The sequence below is a fragment of the Melanerpes formicivorus genome, unplaced genomic scaffold, assembly GCF_026170545.1.
Source record: "Melanerpes formicivorus ecotype bairdi unplaced genomic scaffold, bMelFor1.0.p_v2 SCAF_1, whole genome shotgun sequence".
Taxonomy (NCBI): domain Eukaryota; kingdom Metazoa; phylum Chordata; class Aves; order Piciformes; family Picidae; genus Melanerpes; species Melanerpes formicivorus.
In genome coordinates this window covers 65,063,248-65,084,810 of record NW_027142353.1, presented here as the reverse complement: position 1 = coordinate 65,084,810, position 21,563 = coordinate 65,063,248, and the positions used below count along the sequence as shown (strand labels likewise).

At 45.6% G+C, this 21,563-nt stretch overlaps 1 protein-coding gene across 6 annotated transcripts in view; it reads left to right on the top strand.

Annotated features, from left to right (window-relative positions):
- The window catches only part of CEP295 (centrosomal protein 295), a 61,358-nt gene that overhangs the window by 19,014 nt on the left and 20,781 nt on the right, over positions 1-21,563 (top strand). For 5 of the 6 annotated variants that reach the window (XM_068145722.1, XM_068145707.1, XM_068145719.1 and 2 more), the window contains 8 exons: positions 2,750-2,941; positions 5,204-5,425; positions 7,755-7,861; positions 9,913-10,128; positions 10,920-11,017; positions 11,671-12,748; positions 14,030-14,201; positions 14,326-14,478. In XM_068145722.1, the coding sequence (XP_068001823.1) occupies positions 2,750-2,941; positions 5,204-5,425; positions 7,755-7,861; positions 9,913-10,128; positions 10,920-11,017; positions 11,671-12,748; positions 14,030-14,201; positions 14,326-14,478 (2,238 nt within the window). Of the gene's footprint in view, positions 1-2,749; positions 2,942-5,203; positions 5,426-7,754; positions 7,862-9,912; positions 10,129-10,919; positions 11,018-11,670; positions 12,749-14,029; positions 14,202-14,322; positions 14,479-21,563 lie in introns of all 6 variants that reach the window. The other variant, XM_068145713.1, reaches the window with a different exon arrangement.

The following is a 21,563-nucleotide window of genomic DNA, read 5'->3' as shown; positions in this document are numbered from 1 at the left end:
CACATTTCTTACTTGACCCTGACACTCAAAAAATCTCTATAGCTGGACTGGATCTCCTGATCTTTCCACTAGCCAGTTCTCTGATTCCTTGGCCTCTCCTGTATCCAGCCCAGTCTTATGGCTGCTTGATACATAACTTCTAAGCCTGATACTGTTCTTCCTGGCTGGTCTGGCCTGCCATTTGCTAGCTAATGCATGTTGATACAAAGGGAAGCTGAGTTAGAATTGATCTATGCAGAGCCCAGATATGAAAAAGGGCAAGCCTCTCATTCAGTCACAAATCTCAGAATGGACTCCCTTACCTTCTAAACTTTTCAGACAGAAGTCTAGGTGCAACTGGGTCCAGTCTTAGTCTCAGACTTGGGTCAGTTTATGGCTGATGGAGTTAGCTCCATGGATTTAATTAGTCCTTCAGCATGCTGTCAGTCATTTACTTTCCATCCATGCATCTCTTGTTCATTTGCATCAGAATTTAACCCCTAGGTTTCCCAAAACAGAGTCTTAGGCATTGAATGTCAGAAATCAATTGCTTAATAGAGAGGTACAGCAGCAGGATCAGCTTAGGTTGGAGGTCTCTGGGAAAAGAGTGAATGAACTTACCCAGAGAAATCCATGGGCAATCATACCCTTATAGACTATTCTCCACTTACCACCACCATGCACTCTTCACACTCTTCATGTGCCCTTTGATCCAATAGTGATTCCAGTCTGGCATCTCTGACTACTTATTGAATTCCTTCCCTGTCTTCAGGGAGTCTATTGTCTAGTTGCAGCTGCTATTGATGGCTGTAGCCTTGAAGCCTCCTTCTGGTTTGTTTTTGGTCAGGAGACCATATTTTGCTGAAGCAGGTACAGATTCAGTAGAGGTTCAGCAAATCTAGGTGAAAGATTACGGCTTGCAGCCTAAAGCTTTGGCAAATCTAGCCACTCATGTTAAGTAAAGCTAAGCAAATAGCATGCTAAGTTACATAATGTTCAAACTCTCAGGTGACTCCTTCTGTTGGAAACTTACTTACCTAAGCTGAACAACTAGTATCTGTTAACAATTAGAGGGGTCCCTGCTCAAGGAGGCAGTTGTCTGGCTTGCAGTCCATTTGCCATCTGGGGAGACAACTTGGGCTTGTCCAATAATCTGTTGTTGCTTCAGGGAGCAACCATGAGAGGTGTCCCTCAATGAGAGATGGCTACTGTGCAGCCACAATACTTAGCAGGGAGAGCTCAAGGGTGGCTGGCTCACTTAGGCTGTTGTATTTATGGGATAAAGTGGTTGGCTTATAGTCACCCAAATCACACACAGCAGAATAAGCGTGTGAGAGACTCCTGGTACCCCAACTTACCTTTGCTCTGAACTCATGTATCACAGTGTAACTTAGGTTGGAAAGGACCTCAAGGATCATCGAGTCCAACCCATCAACACAGACCCCATGACTAGACCATGGCACCAAGTGCCACGTCCAATCCCCTCTTGAACGCCTCTAGGGATGGTGACTCCACCACCCCCCTGGGCAGCACATTCCAATGACGAATGACTCGCTCAGTGAAGAACTTCCTCCTCACCTCGAGTCAAAACCTCCCCTGGCACAGCTTGAGACTGTGTCCCCTTGTTCTAGTGCTGGTTGCCTGGGAGAAGAGACCAACCCCTTCCTGGCTACAACCACCTTTCAGGTAGTTGTAGAGGGCAATGAGGTCACCCCTGAGCCTCCTCTTCTCCAGGTTAAACAATCCCAGCTCCCTCAGCCTCTCCTCATAGGGCTTGTGTTCAAGGCCTCTCCCCAGCCTTGTTGCCCTTCTCTGGACATGTTCAAGTGTTTCAATGTCCTTCCTAAACTGAGGGGCCCAGAACTGGACACAGGACTCAAGGTGTGGCCTAACCAGTGCTGAGTACAGGGCACAATGACTTCCCTAGTCCTGATGGCCACACTATTCCTAATGCAGGCCAGGATGCCATTGGCAATTGATGCTCACTGTGCTCTGCTCCTTTGTGGGTTTCTTGGTGAAGTTCTTGGCCTGACTGCAGCTCACACTTCGAGTCCTGTGTCCAGTTCTGGGCCCCTCAGTTTAGGAAGGAGGTTGACTTGCTGGAACGAATCCAGAGAAGGGCAATGAAGTTGGTGAGGGGTTTGGAACACAGCCCTGTGAGGAGAGGCTGAGGGAGCTGGGATTGCTCAGCCTGGAGAAGAGGAGACTCAGGCGTGACCTTATCACTCTCTACAACTACCGAAGGGAGGTTGTAGACAGGCAGAGGTTGGTCTCTTCTCCCAGGCAGCCAGTACCAGAACACGAGGACACAGTCTCAGGCTGCACCAGGGGAGGTTCAGGTTGGATGTTAGGAAGAAGTTCTATACAGAGAGAGTGATTGCCCATTGGAATGGGCTGCCAAGTGCATCCATCACACCTTGTGAGCAGCCAGGTCAGGATGCATCTTTTCCCCAGTTAAGTTACTGGGCTCACCTGTGTGTAATTGTTAGTATGTGCTGTGTTTGGTGCAAAGATGTGCTGTTTATCAGACAAAGTTCTAGTTAGAAAGGCAAAGCCTGTTCTAGTGGGAAGCCCTGTAGAATTTCTGAATTAACAGAGAGCTGATGAGCTAAACAAATTGAAATTGTTTTGGAGAAGTTGATTAAAACCATGATGAACCAAGCTATTGATATTTGAACTGCTTGGGGATTTCTGTAGTCAGTACAGCCTTGCAATGTTGTTGGCTTTTGATTCAGTTGGTCATTTTATGTGTTTGTGTTCTTTTCATCAGAAATGAAAGGAGACCTGATTTTGCAGTTTGAGCCACAACCTTTGCCAGCCCCTTCTGATGGGTATGAAGATAAGGATCTTGATCTCTCTTTGGAGCAAGAATCTGCTTGTGACACTCAGCCAGAATCTGCTTGTGATACTCAACAAGAATTGGGGCAGACTGTTGAAGAGGAGGTCCCCAATGAAGCAGAAAGTAAAGCTTTCAAACTTTACATTTAATTAAAGCTCTTAGGGTTTATAGTAAAAGGTTTTAAACTACTATATCAGATCATACAGTAGATAAAACTAGCATTAAGTAAAATGTTTTAGCTACTACCCTTTCTTAATGTCTGTATATCAGTAGCAAGTGGTTTATGGTGTCCATCATGGATAATCTCTAATGATGCTGAATTATGAAATGTGACTCCTTTTTCTCATGTGCTGCAGTTCATTAGTATGCCAAGAACAACTTTTAATTGTTGTAAGAACTACCTCATTAGCAGCAACACTTATTCATGTACAATCTGTGCAGGTTATGGGGTAATGCTGATATGGGAACTTAAATATGTTCTTTTTACCATGCCAAAACTTGACTTTATATCAAAATCTGCTTGCTGTATGTCCTTTCTGTTCAGGTTTGGGATTGAGTTGCTCCATATTGTGAGTAGTCTGCAACAGGGGGGTGTGTGTGTGTGTGTACTCTTTGCATGTGGCATGTACAGGATAACATGATGTGGACAAGAGTGTGTTAGTGAGCTTTACTGCTTGCCCAAGCATTTCTGCCACATCTTTCTGCTGGAACAATCAGTTTTCTGGTTTGTGGTGCATTGTGTTGCCTGTATTACTACAAAGGAGAGGGCAGGAACATTCAGACAATTCATAGTATCAGTCAGGGTTGGAAGGGACCACAAGGATCATCCAGTTCCAACCCCCATGCCATGGGCAGGGACACCCCACACTACATCAGCCTGGCCACAGCCTCAGCCAGCCTGGGCTTAAACACCTCCAGGGATGGCGCCCCAACCACCTCCCTGGACAACCCATTCCAGGGCTTCACCACTCTCATGGGGAAGAACTTCTTCCTCACATCCAGCCTGAATCTCCCCACCTCCAGCTTCATTCCATTCCCCCTAGTCCTGTCACTACCTGAGATCCTGAGCAGTCCCTCCCCAGCTTTCTTGTAGCCCCCTTCAGATACTGGAAGGCCACAATGAGGTCACCTCAGAGCCTTCTCTTCTTCAGAGTGAACAGCCCCAACTCCTTCAGTCTGTCCTCACAGGAGAGGTGCTCCAGCCCTCTGATCATCCTTGTGGCCCTTCTCTGGACACCTTCCAGCACCTCCATATCCCTCTTGGAATAGGGGCTCCAGAACTGGATGCAGTACTCCAGGTAGGGTCTCCCCAGAGCTGAGTAGAGGGGGAGGATCACCTCCCTTGCCCTGCTGGCCACACTTCTCCTGATGCAGCCCAGGATCTGATTGGCTTTGCAGGCTGCAAGTGCACACTGAGAGCTCCTGTTGAGCTTTTTGTCCACCAGCACCCCCAAGTCTCTCTCCTCAGGGCTGCTTTCCAGCCAGTCCCTGCCCAGCCTGGATTTGTGCCTGGGATTGCCTTGACCCAGCTGCAGGACCCTGCCCTTGCTCTTGTTGAACCTCCTGAGGTTGTCTTGTGCCCACCTCTCCAGCCTGTCCAGGTCCCTCTTGATGGCCTCCCTTCCCTCCAGCTGTCTGCTGCACCACACAGCTTGGTGTCATCAGCAAACTTGCTGAGGGTGCACTCAATGCCACTGTCCATGGCACCCACAAAGATGTTGAACAAGCCTGGTCCCAGGACTGATCCCTGAGGGACTCTGCTTGTCCCTGGCCTCCACTGGGACATGGAGCCATTGACAGCCACTCTTTGGGTGCAGCCATCAAGCCAGTTCCTTATCCATCTAGTGGTCACCCATCACACCCATGTGTCACCAGTTTGGAGACCAGGATGTGGTGCGGGGCAGTGTCAAAGGCTTTGCTCAGCTCCAGTTGTGTGATATCACTTATTTCTGCAGCACTACAGCCCGAGTTGTCTGACTGTCAAACACTACAACTAGTTTAACCCTCCTTTTATAGTGTACAGAGATAAATCTACTTTTGGGTTGTCCAGGGAGGTGGTTGGGGCGCCGTCCCTGGAGGTGTTTAAGCCCAGGCTGGCTGAGGCTGTGGCCAGGCTGATCTAGTGTGGGGTGTCCCTGCCCATGGCAGGGGGGTTGGAACTAGATGATCCTTGTGGTCCCTTCCAACCCTGACTGATACTATGATACTATGCTGCTTCTCTTGCAGGTAAGAGAAGGAATTGTTAAGCTTTTAAGACTTGGTAAGATAAATTTTTCCAACTGTGTAAGCAATTAAAAAAAAAGTAGGTTCTTTTTTGATGCAAAGGTGTTCATTAGCCAAAACTAATGAATATCTAATAATATCTAATGCATGTGCTCTTTATAGGTCACAGAGAAGCAAAGTCTCGGCAACCTCAGTCCAAACTTGCCTTAAGGAAATTGCTGAACAAGATTAGAAGCCAGAAAGAAGAGTGGGCATCAAAAAGTGTGAAGGAGAGTCAAAGTGAAATTGAGACAAGTGAGTCAGGCACAATTGCTAGTGAAGGACCACTGTCTGGTTTAGAACCTAATGAGGAACCACTGAAAAATACAGTCTGTGAAGCCAAAGGTATGTGATGCATAGGTGTGTCAGTCTTCTGTGTGGGAGAAAAAGGTTTGTGAATGGTGGGCTGTAACAAAACTGCTTAATCAATTCTCAGTGGTGCTGTTTTGTCTTGTTGCCAGAAAGGACAGTTCTATCTTTGCCCACAGTGCATTGTGGATCGCACACAGGAGAGATCTTTGCTTCTGTTTCCAACTTGCCCATTAAGATCCTGTGGAGGAAAGGTGTCCAGGATACCTTTATATCTTTCAAATCTCCCCCAAATGGTTGCCAGAGTCGGTGTTGCTGTGCTTTAATAGGTGTTTGCCTCCAGGAGTAGAATTCTCAGTGCAAACTTTGGCATTGAAGCTCTATGCCTGTTGAACTGGAAAAGCCAGATGCTGGAGATGCACCAGACAAGCATGAGCTGTGTCTGGACTCATGGGGCTGGGGTTGTTTTCTGCTTCTAGGCACCATTCTAGAAAACCTCTTCCCATGCTTCCCATTCCTATCCTTTAAGAGTGAGATGCAGAGGACAGGGAGCTTCACCTGTGGCATTGAGCAGGACAATTGAAAGCAGCTTCTTGACACATAATGTTTTCAGGCCATCAGGCAAGACATGCACAGAGCAGGTCATACTGCTTACTGGCCTGGGGTCTTGTGGAGCTCATACCTCCAAGCCTATATTAGGTAGCTGCTGTTGGAGAAGAGGATGCTCAGAGGAGACCTTATTGCTGTCTACAACTACCTGAAGGGAGGTTGTAGCCAGGTGGGGGTTGGTCTCTTCTCCCAGGCAACCAGCACCAGAACAAGAGGATACAGTCTTAAGCTGCTCCAGGGGAGGTTTAGGTTGGATGTTAGGAAGTAGTTCTTCATAGAAAGAGTGATTGGCCATTGGAATGTGCTGCCCAGGGAGGTGGTGGAGTCACCATCACTGGAGGTGTTCAGGAAGAGACTGGATGGGGTGCTTGGTGCCATGGTTTATTTGATTAGCTGGTGCTGGGTGATAGGTTGGACTCGATCTCAAAGTTCTTTTCCAACTTGGTTAATTCTATTCTATTCTATTCGTGCTCTTTTGGTTATGCTAGTGCTGAAGTTGGTGTGGATGCTAAGTGGGATCTCTGAAGTATTAAAATGATCAGGTTGTGATGGGTTTGGGTTTTTTTGTTTGCTTCTTTTCCTTTTTGTAGGAGGCTTGTTTGTTGGGTTTTTTTGTTGTGTTGTTTTGTTTTTAAGAGGTTAAGTGAATTAGTTCAATCATGTACATGGATACACCAGCATAATTCCTGGAGAGTGGAGAGGATAGCAAAACATGCTTCTAGAGAAAATGTGCTGCTATTTCAAGCTGGTAATACAGGATTAAAACTTGCTTTTTCTGCAGTAGCCAAATATTAGATCATTGGGCCAGAATGTGCCATTTTCCGACCTTTTTTCCTCCAAGAGGTCAACATGTGGCACTTTATTCCCTGAGATGATCTACCCTGATTACTTGGTAGCCTAATACCAAGAAGCAATCTTGTCCTGTTAGATTTGGGTGATAAAGGGCCATTAAGGACTTAAATAATGATAAAAAACAACCCCCAAAAAACACAACAAAGCAACAACAAGAAAAGATTTTTCCAGTTCATTGGGACAGGCAGAGTAGTGGGGTGAGAGTTTGCCAGTGCATTGGGACAGGCAGAGCAGTGGGGTGAGAGTTTGCCAGTGCATTGGGACAGGCAGAGTAGTGGGATGAGAGTTTGCCAGTTCATTGGGACGGGCAGAGCAGTGGGGTGAGAGTTTGCCAGTTCACTGGGACAGGCAGAGCAGTGGGGTGAGAGTTTGCCAGTTCATTGGGACGGGCAGAGCAGTGGGGTGAGAGTTTGCCAGTGCATTGGGACAGGCAGAGTAGTGGGGTGAGAGTTTGCCAGTGCATTGGGACAGGCAGAGCAGTGGGGTGAGAGTTTGCCAGTTCACTGGGACAGGCAGAGTAGTGGGGTGAGAGTTTGCCAGTTCCTTGGGACAGGCAGAGTAGTGGGGTGAGAGTTTGCCAGTTCACTGGGACAGGCAGAGTAGTGGGGTGAGAGTTTGCCAGTGCATTGGGACAGGCAGAGCAGTGGGGTGAGAGTTTGCCAGTTCACTGGGACAGGCAGAGCAGTGGGGTGAGAGTTTGCCAGTGCATTGGGACAGGCAGAGCAGTGGGGTGAGAGTTTGCCAGTGCATTGGGACAGGCAGAGCAGTGGGGTGAAGATGGTAATCTTTTCAAGAACAGCTTATACATCCTGTTTGGAGAGTTGGGGAGCTGTGAAGCAAGGTGTGAAGAAGATCCCAGACACTTTCTGACTGCAGTTACAGTTAAATGATGTGTGTGTTTTAGAGCCTGTGAAAATCTTGGAACATACAGCTGCAGCTGAAAATTCAATTCTAATCCATCCTCAAGAACAAGCTGCTAAAATTAGAATGGAAAAGGAGAGACAAAAATGGGTAAGTGTGTGTGTGCTTCTGTCTCAGTTATGCTGCAAAAACGATTTACAGAAGACTTTAACATGCTTGAGGTTATACAGCAGCTGTAGACCCTTTTGACATGCTTGTAACACTTCAAATAAACTGTTGCTGTAACATTTCTGTACCTAGCATCTGTCTATTAGCTTTTTTAAATGACTGAGCTCCAGCTGGTGTTCAGAATACCCAATTAAAAGTCTAACAGGCAAGGATTGCCAGCATATGACTAAATGAGAATCCTGTTTGTAGATCAGTATCTTTGCTTTAGGGAGGATGTAGTCAACAATACACAACTCTGAAAACTTTGCTAATCCTGTCTAATAGCATAGGAAAATGTGGGAATGTATTTAGGAGGACAGGAAAGATTGCAAGCCTTGAGTATTTCAGTTAGGTTTTGTGTGTTTCATTGTTGTTTGGTGTGGTTTAAGGCATTTTGGTATCTGTGAGAATGTTACATCTCTTAGTTAGAAAATAATAACATGGAATGCAGAATAGAATACAGAATTTACCAGGTTGGAAAAAACCTTTGAGATCGAGTCCAACTTACCAACCAACATCAGCTAATCAACTAACCCATGGCACTAAGTGCCCCATCCAGTCTCTTCCTTAACACTTACAGTGATGGTGACTCCACCACCTCCCTGGGCAGCACATTCCAATGGCAAATCACTCTTTCTATGAAGAATTTCTTCCTAACATCCAGCCTAAACCTCCCCTGGCGCAGCTTGAGACTGTGTCCTCTTGTTCTGGTGCTGGTTGCCTGGGAGAAGAGACCAACCCCCACCTGGCTACAACCTCCCTTCAGGTAGTTGTAGATGGCAGTAAGGTGTCCCCTGAGCCTCCTCTTCTCCAGGCTAAGCAACCCCAGCTCAGCTATTTCATTTATATGTTTTAGTGCCATAGTTAGTTAATTAGTTAGTTAGGTGATCAGTTGGACTTGTTGATCTTGGAGGTGTCTTCCAACCTGGTTGGTTGATTCTGTGATTGATTGATTCTGTGTGTTTCATTATGCTTTCATAGCAGCTATTCTGTGATGCTTTATCAAATGGAATTGAATTCCAACTTTCTGGTTTTTTTTCCTTAGTGGAGCTTTAAATGATAGAGTTACAGTTCAGAAACTGCAGACACCAAGGTGGCTAAACAGTACTTTTTTTTAGTTAAAAAAGGCAGCAGATCTTCTGAAAGTGTGGTTACTTTCATTTTCTCCCACTTTGTACTTGGCAAGGGTGTATATATTTCCATGTCCACATTTAACTGTTCTCAGGGCTAGCTGTGTCTGGTTGCTCTTAGAACCATAGAATCAATAATGTTGGAAAAGACCTCAAAGATCATCAAGTCCAAGCTATCACCCAACACCTCAGGACTACTAAACTATGGCTTCAAGTGCCACATCCAATCCCTCCTGGCATCCACACTCAGACTCTCTCAATTAAAGGCTGTTGTTTGCCACTACCTGGCAACTTGGCTTCATTTCCTTTCTAAAAGTAGATATGATGTTGCTGCACGTGGATCTAAGTGATTGGTAGCTGACAGGTACATGGAAAGAGAATAAAAGTAAACAAACCACTTCAGGGATTTATGGAGTGCTCTTAAAGTGGTTTATACAGCAGCTATTTCTGAAGTTTTGTACAGCTTGAATTACCATTTAGATGTGGTGAACTCTAAATGAGAAGCTCTGTAAAATGCAAAGTAGATTTCTGAATTCAATTTAAGAACAGAACTTCTTTTGCAGTCTCTGGGAGTCTATAATATGCCTTGAATGGCTAGATCCTGATTTTTATGTGTTCTGGTAGTTTGAGAACAAATAATAGTGCAAGAGCAAGTGGATTCAGGGCCTATTAGAATTATCTAGCTGGTAGAACAATTATTGTTAACTTTGGAACTATTTTTAAAGGCCTCTTACAGTTCAGAAGTGTCTGTCACAAGTAATAAAATTGCTGCTGTAAGTTGGGACAAAGTGGGGGGGAGGGGGAGGGGGTCACGGAATTATTTGTCATTCAGTTCTTGAGTTTTACCCTGGTTTTTCTCAATAGTACCAGCAAATAGAGCAACAGAAACAGGAACAGCTGGCCTTGCTGAAACAAATTGAAGAGGAGAAAGCACGTCTGGAGGCTGATCTTCTGAAGATCCAAATGCAAACCTGCTTGGAAGCAGCTAAGAAAAAAAGAGAGGAGGAGGAGGAGCTAGGTCACCTAATACAAAGCCACAGTGTTCCTTCCACAGAGCAGCAGAAGGAAGTGGAACATGAGGTGAAGAGTTCTGTTGTGTAGAAAACTTCTTGTGTAGGTTTTTTTAGCCATCCTTGTCACCATTTGCCAATTAACAGTTTTAAATTACACCAAGCAAGAGAATCAATCAGTCTTTCTTAGGTTATGAATCAGAAGTTTGTACATATAAAAGCTTCCTTTTGTCCAATGTGGAAACTTAGGTTTTGCACAGTATCACTGGACCTTGAATATTGGATTGACTTTGCATGCTTCCAAGGACAACATGTTTAGAATACCTGGTAGTAAAATCTTCTTAGAGTCACACCATGGTTATGCATCTACACATCCTGCTTCAAGAAGATACAAAAAAATAATAGGATGCAAAGCCCCTCCATCTTTTTGTCCCTCCACATCTCAGATAGCTACTTAAAGGATAGGAATTGATTGAGGATGTAGAAGGAAAGTACTGTTAAAAAAAACCCCAAAAGCCCCAATTTGCACAACCTTCTGAGAATCTCATTGCCTTGAAAATGCATCTGTGTTGGATCATTGCTCTCTGCTTGCTGAGTACATTTACCTTTGAGCTAAGCTGCTGTAAAGCATCATTGATGGTGTATGCTTGACTTGCCAAGAGACACTGGCTGTAGGCCATCTGTTCCAGAAACTACATTAGCTTCATGGCCTCAGGGTGAAATCTCACCAACTTCAAATGGTCGTAGAGGAGTGGCTTTTGTAAACCTATGAGAAAGGACATATACCTTCAGGTTGTTGCTTTAATACTTTTCTTGGAGTTCTCTGAACATGTGGCATTTCAAATAATTGTATTCCATTAGGCTGGCAATATTGCTGGATTAGAACCTGGGAGTACTACAGAAGACAGCCATTTACAGGTGATCCGTGGTTATCAGCAGCGCCTTCTACAGCAAAACAGGTAAATGCCTTTAGGAAATGGGGTTCTGGTTTGCCCCTTTCAAAATAACTTGGATTCCTCGATGTGTATTTTTACACTACTCTGGAAAGATTCATATGTGTCCAGTTCTGGGCCCCTCAGTTTAGGAAGGAGGTTGACTTGCTGGAGCGTGTCCAGAGAAGGGCAACAAAGTTGGTGAGGGGCTTGGAACACAAACCCTGTGAGGAGAGACTGAGGGAGCTGGGGCTGCTTAGCCTGGAGAAGAGGAGACTCAGGGGTGACCTTATTGCTCTGTACAACTACCTGAAGGGGGGTTGTAGACAGGCAGAGGTTGGTCTCTTCTCCCAGGCAGCCAGCATCAGAGCAAGAGGACACAGTCTCAGGCTGCGCCAGGGGAGGTTCAGGCTGGAGGTTAGGAGGAAGTTTTACACAGAGAGAGTGATTGCCTACTGGAATAGGCTGCCCAGGGAGGTGGTGGAGTCGCCATCACTGGAGGTGTTCAGGAGGAGACTTGACAGGGTGCTTGGTTGCATGGGTTAGTTGATTAGGTGGTGTTGGATGATAGGTTGGATGCGATGATCTTGAAGGTTTCTTCCAACCTGGTCTGGTCTAATCTATTCTGGTCTCGTCTAGTCTGGTCTAGTCTAGTCTATTCTATTTTTTGCTCTGTTCAGGGTGCACAAACAAACCATTGAAGAAGCTAGAAAGCATCTGCAGGAGTATCAGAACAAATTGAAGCAAAGATACATGTCTCCGTCTGCAACGCCTCTGAGCTCTGTGGAAACAAGATCAGTTAGCTTCAAGCCTGCCTCAGAAGCACTTCTGCAGAGGCAAGGAGTGCAGCCCATACACCACCAGTCACCTGGACAAGTTCATGCACGAGAGTATGTCCGGTCACTGCCTCAGTTTCCAGGAACACTGCACACGTTGGAGGAAGCAGCTGCAAAACAAGCAGAGCAAATCCATGTTTGTCCTGGCAGGCGTGTGCAGTTCATAGAGGCACCAAAACTGAAGCATGGAGAGTTTGGATTGCCACGTGACTGTCCTTCCCAGGGACAAGTGGGAATGTTGGAAACCTCAAATGATCACAGCAGAGAACCATCTCGCTTCCGGTTACCGTCAGGGTTAGTTACAAAGGATGTTGCTGCGGTGAGAACGCAACCGGAAGCACGCATGCAGCACACTAGGTCTGCTTTGCCTGCAGAAGATACTTCTGAGCCTTTGGAAACAGTGCACTTTAAAGAGTCAGCTCAGAAGATGTCCAACAATCAAACAGAGACAGAAGCTGGAGAAGAGCCTCCGCTTAAGACATCCCTCATGCCAGCACTGAAAGGACCTCATCTAGTTCAAGCAGCCTCAGTTGATTCTTTGTCGTGTCAGCAGGCATCTGCAGAGAGCACCACCAAAACAAGCTTTGAACAAGCCCTCAATCTTTCTGAACCCATGACCTTATCTTCTGAAGAATCTGAAGCTCAGGGTGTTGAAGAATTTTTGAAACCAAAAAGGAGAGATGCGTCTCTGTTAAATTATTCTGGTATAGTGAATTTAAGGGACAGAGTATTGGCCTCAGCAGAAAGCATCCAGGCTCAGCAAAAGTATTTGAAAGAACTGCAAGAGCAGCTAGATGCAAAGAGAGAAGCTCTTCTTGCTAGACAGAAAATACAAGAAGAGCTTCTTTTGCAGAAGCAAGACAAACTGAAGGAACGGATGCAAAGACAGCAAGAGGCTTTGAAAGAGTTTCTGAACAAGCAGGTAAGTTTTCTAAATGCTTTGCATGGGGAGACATCTAGTAGGTGATCAAACTGAAGAGTGAATGCTCCTAATTAGCAGAGTATCCCATGGAGTGTTGATTGCTTTCTGTGATTTGCTATCATAAAAGTTTCGATTGGGACCTGTGATTGGTAATCAGTGCTGCTTCTCTGTAAGCCCCAAGAGCACAGAACAGAGGTAGGGTGAACTTCTCTGCTTGGTGGCTGAACATAATGCCTATTGAAATAGTTGTGTTGTCTGCAATATCTGCAGCTGTAGTTTTCTTCAGCTCTAGACCTGCAACCATATGTGCAAAACACATTACAAACACTTCAGCAGTGCCTCAAAGGATATTTTAAGCATTCTGAATAGGTGATTTTTATCAAGCTTATCTTTTTATGTGTACCCATTAGGAAGCTGATGTGGCAGCTGCACTTTTGACTCGCAATTTTCCTTCTCTGTGGGTAGCAGAACAAAAATCCAAATGTATATTTGAATTTCTGAAGAAGCACCTTTTAAAAATCCTTTAAAAGCCCTGTTAAAAATAGAGCATTCTGATCCAAGCTAACAAGAGACTGGAAGTGCAAATAATCATTTCAGTACATTAGTTTTACAGAGCTAAGGGAAATACAGAATCACAGAATCACCAAGGTTGGAAGAGACCTCAAAGATCATCAAGTCCAACCTATTACCCAACACCTCAGGACTAATTAAACCATGGCTTCAAGTGCCACCTCCAATCCCCTCTTGAACACCTCCAGGGATGGGGACTCCACCATCTCCCTGGGCAGCACATTCCAATGGCCAATTACTCTTTCTGTGAAGTACTTTCTCCTCACCTCGAGCCTAAACTTCCCCTGGCACAGCTTGAGACTGTGTCCTCTTGTTCCTTTGCTGGTTGCTTGAGAGAAGAGACCAACCCCCACCTGGCTATAACCACCTTTCAGGTAGTTGTAGACAGCAATAAGGTCTCCAATATATACCTCTAATAAATACCTCTATGTCCAAATGACTTTGTAATCTAAGGAAGTCTTGAATTCATGCATACTTGAACTACTTTCTCAAAGTGCTCAGTGTTGTCCTGCATAGAACACACACGTGACAAAATGCTGGTTTGATGAAGGAGTATAAATACCAACTGAATCATAGAATCAATAAGGTTGGAAAAGACCTCAAAGATCATCAAGTCCAACCTGTCACCCAACACCTCATGGCTCCTAAACCATGGCACCAAGTGCAATGACATACAGTTGCTTCCTCTCTCTTCTCTCCCCACCTTCTAAGGTGACACGTCTGAGCGCAAGTGAAGAAATGGCAGAGGCACGAGAGCCTGACTGGATTAACAGGACTGACTTTTCCCAAGTCTCAGGAAGCCACCAGCAAGAGAATTGTGGCAGGAGTAAATTTCACAGAAGTGAAATGATTTCACAGTGCCTTGGTCCAGCTGAGCAGAGTGGTAAGGCTGTACAGTATTTTTCATTGTAAGTTTTCTCCATCTCAGCTGGGCAATGAGTTCTCTTCCATTTCCCAGGTTACTTTGATACAGTTATATTATTGCAACACTCAATGTTGTTTTACAGAACAACCTGAGAGAGTTCTATGTGGAGAACAGAAATGGAAATCTTCCAAACCACCTGTGACAAAAGTCAAGTTAGGACTTGATTTGGAGCAACATGAACTTAGTGTTATACCAGAAGTAGACACACCAAAGAGTCACAGCATTTCTTTTGCAGGTAGTATCTGTCTTACCTACCTATCTGGATATCAACTATGCAATAAATGCTTCTCTTCCTGAGAAACACAGATTGGAGGAAATCAATCTTTTCAGAAGAATCATTGAATGATTGCTAACATTTGTATCTTGAAAAAGGCAACATTGTCAAAGTGAGTTAGAGTTGACAAAAGCTTATCCTGGCCTGGATCAAGAATAGTGTGGCCAGCAGGAGCAGGGAAGTCATTCTGTCCCTGTACTCAGCACTGGTTAGGCCACACCTTGAGTCCTGTGTCAGTCCTGTGCTGCAAAGTTTGCAGCACTTTTGCTACTTTATTTGTACATCTTTATGAGCCATCCAGCTCTGTGGTGTGCAACTCTTAGTTTTGCTGGAAACTTCACCACTGTCCCAGATCTTAAGATCACTTTTTATTTAGTTTGAGAGACATCCTTTTCAATCCAGTCAGGACTTGCTAGGAGTATGTCCATAAACTCATTTCCTTGGTGTGCCCCAGGGATCAGTGCTGGGCCCCATGCTCGTTAGTATCATTATTGATGATCTGGATGAGGGCATTGAGTCCATCATCAGTAAATTTGCTGATGACACCAAGCTGGGGGCAGGAGTTGATCTGCTGGAGGGTAGAGAGGCTCTGCAGAGGGACCTGGACAGGCTGGACAGATGGGCAGAGGGCAAGGGCAGGAGATTGAACACATCCAAGTGCCAGGTTCTGCACATTGGCCACAACAACCCCATGCAGTGCTACAGGCTGGGGTCAGAGTGGCTGGAGAGCAGCCAGGCAGAGAGGGACCTGGGGGTACTGGTCGGTGGTAGGCTGAACATGAGCCTGCAGTGTGCTCAGGCAGCCAAGAGGGCCAATGGCATCCTGGCCTACATCAGGAACAATGTGGCCAGCAGGAGCAGGGAGGTCATTCCACCCCTGTACACTGCACTGGTTAGGCCACAGCTTGAGTCCTGTGTCCAGTTCTGGGCCCCTCAGTTTAGGAAAGATGTTGAGTTGCTGGAAGGTGTCCAGAGAAGGGCAACAAAGCTGGGGCGGGGTTTGGAGCACAATCCCTATGAGGAGAGGCTGAGGGAGCTGGGGTTGCTTAGCCTGGAGAAGAGGAGACTCAGAGATGACCTTATTGCTGTCTACAACTCCCTGAAGGGAGATTGTAGCCAGGTGGGGGTTGGTCTCTTCTCCCAGGCAACCAGCACCAGAACAAGAGGACACAGTCTCAGGCTGTGCCAGGGGAGGTTCAGGTTGGATGTTAGGAAGGAGTTCTATACAGAGAGAGTGATTGCCCATTGGAATGGGCTGCCCAGGGAGGTGGTGGAGTCACCATCACTGGAGGTGTTCAGGAGGAGACTTGATGGGGTGCTTGGTGCCATGGGTTAGCTGTTTGGGTGGGTTGGATTGGTTGATGGGTTGGACACAATGATCTGTAAGGTCTCTTCCGACCTGGTCTGGTCTATTCTATTCTAATTCTTAGAATATTCTGTTTGAAAAATATTCTTCCACTTCAATAGTTGAGCTTAAAATTGTCACTGAAGAATTTTGCCTGTTTTAAAACACTTGAAGGAAAAGGCTTGTATTTTTGCTCTGAGTAGGTTGTAGAAGCATTGCTAGATTAGCCATTGCCAAATTCGTATGAAATACCTTCATGTGGTGTCTTTTTTTTATACTAGGGCTTATTATACATGAACAGTACAATGGTTTTGTAAGAGGATTAGAAAACTTCATGTGAACATCCATATTTATTCATAAAAAAAAAGAAGAGGAAGGCAAATCCTTCTGTTGTGCTGTATTTAAGAGGATTGTCTTCCTGAGCAGTTCAGCTACCAAAACTGTCAACAGGATTTTTGTCATTTGGAGGCTGTAAAGCACATTCTGCTAACTAGTGCAGTAGCTTGAGCAAGAGAATCTGTAGTCTGGGTTAACTGCAGAATTTCTGAAGGGGAAATTCTTGGTGCATTTGAAGTTGTTACTTTTGGTTGTAGCTTTGAATAGTGGGGTTTGGTTTTTTTAATCATTATTTAATTAGTGATTGTTAAACTTTCTTTTTACTAATTGATTCTACCTGATACTACTTGATTGAACACATCCAAGTGCTGGGTTCTGCACGTTGGCCACAACCCCTTGCAGTGCTACAGGATGGGGGCTGAGTGGCTGAGAGCAGCCAGGCAGAGAGGGACCTGGGGGTACTGGTTGATGGTAGGCTGAACATGAGCCTGCAGTGTGCCCAGGCAGCCAAGAGGGCCAATGGCATCCTGGCCTGCATCAGGAACAGTGTGGCCAGCAGGAGCAGGGAGGTCATTCTGCCCCTGTACACTGCACTGGTTAGGCCACACCTCGAGTCCTGGACCCCTCAGTTTAGGAAGGAGGTTGAGTTGCTGGAATGAGTCCAGAGAAGGGCAACGAAATTGGTTAGGGGTTTGGAACACAAGCCCTATGAGGAGAGGCTGAGGGAGCTGGGATTGCTTAGCCTGGAGAATAGGGGGGCTCAGAGGAGACCTTATTGCTCTCTACAACTACCTGAAGGGAGGTTGTAGACAGACAGAGGTTGGTCTCTTCTTCCAGGCAACCAGCACCAGAACAAGAGGACACAGTCTCAGGCTGCCGCAGGGGAGGTTCAGGCTGGGGGTCAGGAGGAAGTTTTACACACAGAGAGTGATTGGCCATTGGAATGGGCTGCCTGGGGAGGTGGTGGAGTCACCATCTCTGGAGGTGTTTAGGAGGAGACTTGTTAGGGTGCTTGGTTGCATGGTTTAGTTGATTAGGTGCTGTTGGATGATAGGTTGGATGCAGTGATCTTGAAGGTCTCTTCCAACCTGGTTTATTCTATTTTTGATGCATGTGTGTGCAGTTTTCCTGTGTTTTCAAGATGTGATTGTGTCTCTAAAAGCAAGAGCAAGGGAGTGCTTTGTACATGTGAGCTTTGACCTTATCCTTTGAGGCTCTTGGTGGTTTCTCCCTTTGATCAATTAATGCAAAGCTTCACAACTCAGGAGCTGTATTGCTTGCATTATTACAGAACCACTAGATGGGCACAAATCCTATTCATCCCTACTTAGATGCTTGTTCAAAATAAAGCATTCAAGATAAAAGGGCAAAAGTTATCTGGGTTCTTAAAAAGACAACTTGGCAAATCTGCTTGGATACTTTATCAACCAAGGTGAGTTTCCTTTGATTGGAGAGTTGTCCTTGGGTAGAACGCTCTTGCTATAATTAGCTGTGTTTCTTTCATCCAGTTATTACAAGAAGCAAAATAACCTTAACCCTGTCAAATTAAGAAGCAGGCATGTCTGAATGTAAAATGGGTCATAAGGACTGTTTATGGTTAGGGGAGGATGAATCCTTATGCCTGTCATTGAGTGCTTGCAAATACTGAAGAAATCAATCAGCTGGTTGGCAGCCAGAGAGGGCAGGTAACTGTTGAAGTGATGTTGCAGTAGGTGCCTCAGACAGGCTATGATAAGGTTTGCTCCCTTACCATGTCACTGATGTATGGCAAGATGAGTTAGAAACTTTGGATGGTTGGCATTTATTATTCCCAATCCAGTTTGGGTAAAATGGGCTAATAGTATGCAAGCTGTTAATATGGCATTGCAGAGTAACCCTACAGATGAAGCAGGCAGCTTGATGGCATAAACTTCCTTAGGAAGCCAGCCTGAAAATGACTAGACTTGACACACATCTTTCACAGTTCTCCTTCATCAAGTGTCAACAGGCTTGTCTCGCTTTATAGAATCAGTAAGGTTGGAAAAGACCTCAGAGATCATCAAGTCCAACCTGTCACCCAACACCTCAGGACTAACTAAACCATGACTCCAAGTGCCACATCCAGTCCCCTCTTGAACACCTCCAGGGATGGTGACTCCACCACCTCCCTGGGCAGCACATTCCAATGGCCAATTACTCTTTCTGGGAAGAACTTTCTCCTCACCTCCAGCCTGAACCTCCCCTGGCGCAGCTTGAGACTGTGTCCTCTTGTTCTGTTGGTGTTTGCCAGGGAGAAGAGACCAACCCCCACCTGGCTACAAACTCCCTTCAGGTAGTTGTAGAGAGCAAGAAGGTCTCCCCTGAGCCTCCTCTTCTCCAGGCTAAACAGCCCCAGCTCCCTCAGCCTCTCCTCACAGGGCTGTGCTCCAGACCTCTCCCAGGCCTCATTGTCCTTCTCTGGACACGTTCAAGCATCTTAATATCCTTCTTAAACTGAGGGGCCCAGAACTGGTCACATCTTTATCCTCAGTGGTCCTGTTGAGCAGTGTTCCAGATGTGCTTATCTTGACACATTGCTACCCTACAGAGATGTTATTACGAGCACGATTTTTTTGTGTGTGATCCAAGATAACCTAAGATCTCCATTTCTTTTTAGTAATCCCAAATGTTTCTCCAGAAGTCATTATTGTGGCAGACTGTCTTGTCCAACAGCAGGGCCACAAGGATGATCAGAGGGCTGGAGCACCTCTCCTATGAGGACAGACTGAAGGAGTTGGGGCTGTTCAGTCTGGAGAGGAGAAGGCTCCGAGGTGACCTCATTGTGGCCTTCCAGTATCTGAAGGGGGCTACAAGAAGGCTGGGGAGGGACTGCTCAGGATCTCAGGTAGTGATGGGAATGGAATGAAGCTGGAGGTGGGGAGCTTCAGGCTGGAGGTGAGGAGGAAGTTCTTCAGCATGAGAGTGGTGAAGCCCTGGAATGGGTTGTCCAGGGAGGTGGTTGGGGCCCCGTCCCTGGAGGTGTTTAAGCCCAGGCTGGCTGAGGCTCTGTCCAGGCTGCTCTAGTGTGGGGTGTCCCTGCCCATGGCAGGGGGGTTGGAACTAGGTGATCCTTGTGGTCCCTTCCAACCCTGACTGATACTATGATACTCTGAAATTAGCCAAACCACTTTGGAGTACAACTTTTGGTCTTGTTTTTCTGCATCCTGATTGGCTTTGGACTAATCTCTGGGTTTTTATATTGTCTTCAGAGTAGCTTGTCATTCAGTCTGTTGTCTTTGAAATTACACCCTGAAGCAATTGCTGCTATTTTAGTGCAGTTTCTGTTGAGGGGGGGCGGGGAACGAAGTGCATTCTGGATATTACACTCAGTTTTTAGATGCAAATTGTTCATCATACTGTGGTGCCTAGGAGTTTAAAATGTGGAAGTCCTACATCACTAGCAGCAATCAGGTTGGATGTCAGGAAGAAGTTCTATACAGAGAGAGTGATTGCCCATTGGAATGGGCTGCCTGGGCAGGTGGTGGAGTCACCATCCCTGGAGGTGTTCAGGAGGTGACTTGCTGGGGTGCTTGATGCCATGGTTTAGTTGTTTAGGTGGGTTGGATTGGTTGAGGGGTTGGACACGATGATCTTTTGAAGGTCTCTTCCAACCTGGTTTGGTTTGTTCTAAATAATTCCTCAATATAATTACTTGCAAACAATGATTAGAAAATCTGCATATTCAAAGTGTTTTTAAAGAGAGTTAATGCACATAAAAGGAAACCAAATGAGTGTATGTCTAGCAAATTAAAATAACCAGGTTGGAAAAGACCTTTGAGCTCAAGTCCAGCCTATCACCCAACACCATCTAATCAACTAAACCATGGCACCAAGTGCCTCATCCAGTCTCTTCTTAAACACCTCCAGTGATGGCGACTCCACCACCTCCCTGGGCAGCCTGTTCCAAAGCCCAATCACTCTTTCTGTGAAGAACTTCCTAACATCCAGCCTGTAAGGAGCAAGAGCCTTGCTTTGGAGGGATGACAGAAGAATGAAACCCCTTCCTTTATGACTCACCAGAGTTCTTAAAGGATTCTAATGTCGTAAAGTCATGAGGGAGAAGCATGTTGAATTTGTAATTAAACTATTTGGCTTATAGCATGAAACTGCTACTGCTCATCCCTTGTGTCAATATCACAAGAACAATGCAAGATACTACAATATATCAATGAAACATTGGTGGCACAGCTCTCTGTAGAATTTATGTGCAGGAGAAGATTAAAGGCTTGAATCTCATCTCTCACCCATCCTAAATTACTACCTGTCACTGACATCCTTTAGATAATAAGATCATGTCTTTCAGAAAAATATCTAATTGTGAGGTAAAGGTATTGGGATAATGGAGAGATTTTTTTTTGGGGTGGCTTTTTGCAGCATTTACTTTTACTGAGTTATAAAAGAAATGGTTTGTGACTGTCTGACAGCCATTCCTCACCACTGCTGCTTGCTTTTACTTTGAGGGTAGGAATCTTTTTGTCTTGTGCTGCTTTTTCTCCAGTGAAGATATTTAAATACCAAGAGATGATGTTGATTCAAGGAACTTAGTTAGTTACGTTTAGTTGATTAGGTTACTTAGGGTTACTTGATTAGGTGGTGTTGGATGATAGGTTGGACACGATGATCTTGAAGGTCTGGTCTATTCTATTCTATTCTTCTTCAAGGCCTTGTGCATTTTCAGGGTCCTCTGTCCCTTATCTTCTGCTCCAAAAAAGACAAGCAGACTTCCACCATGTATATAAACTCAGTCACACCACTGCTGCCACAGGCAACCAAGGAGTTGTTTGCTGCTTCATTCTACTCAGACCTCAAAAGTTATCTTTCCGGTGAACTTGAGGGCATTTGTCACACACCTGTACAAAAGAGATCAGAAACTAGTGTTCTGTGCTCTTAGACTTAGAATTTTATCTGTACTGGAGCAGTGTTGTTAACAGGCAAAGCTTTGCAGGAGGCTGAGATAATAATTACTCTCACAGTGCTGCTGCATTTCTTTACTACTCTTCTATTCTTTGTATGTGCAGTGTGCCCAGGCGGCCAGGAGGGCCAGTGGCATCCTGGCCTGCATCAAGAACAGTGTGGCCAGCAGGAGAGGGGAGGTCATTCTGCCCCTGTACACTGCACTGGTTAGGCTGCCCCTTGAGTTCTGTGTCCAGTTCTGGGCCCCTCAGTTTAGGAAGGAGGTTGACTTACTGGAATGAGTCCAGAGAAGGGCAACAAGGTTGGTGAGGGGCTTGGAACACAAGTCCTATGAGGAGAGGCTGAGGGAGCTGGGGTTGCTTAGCCTGGAGAAGAGGAGACTCAGAGGTGACCTTATTGCTGTCTACAACTACCTGAAGGGAGGTTGTTGCCA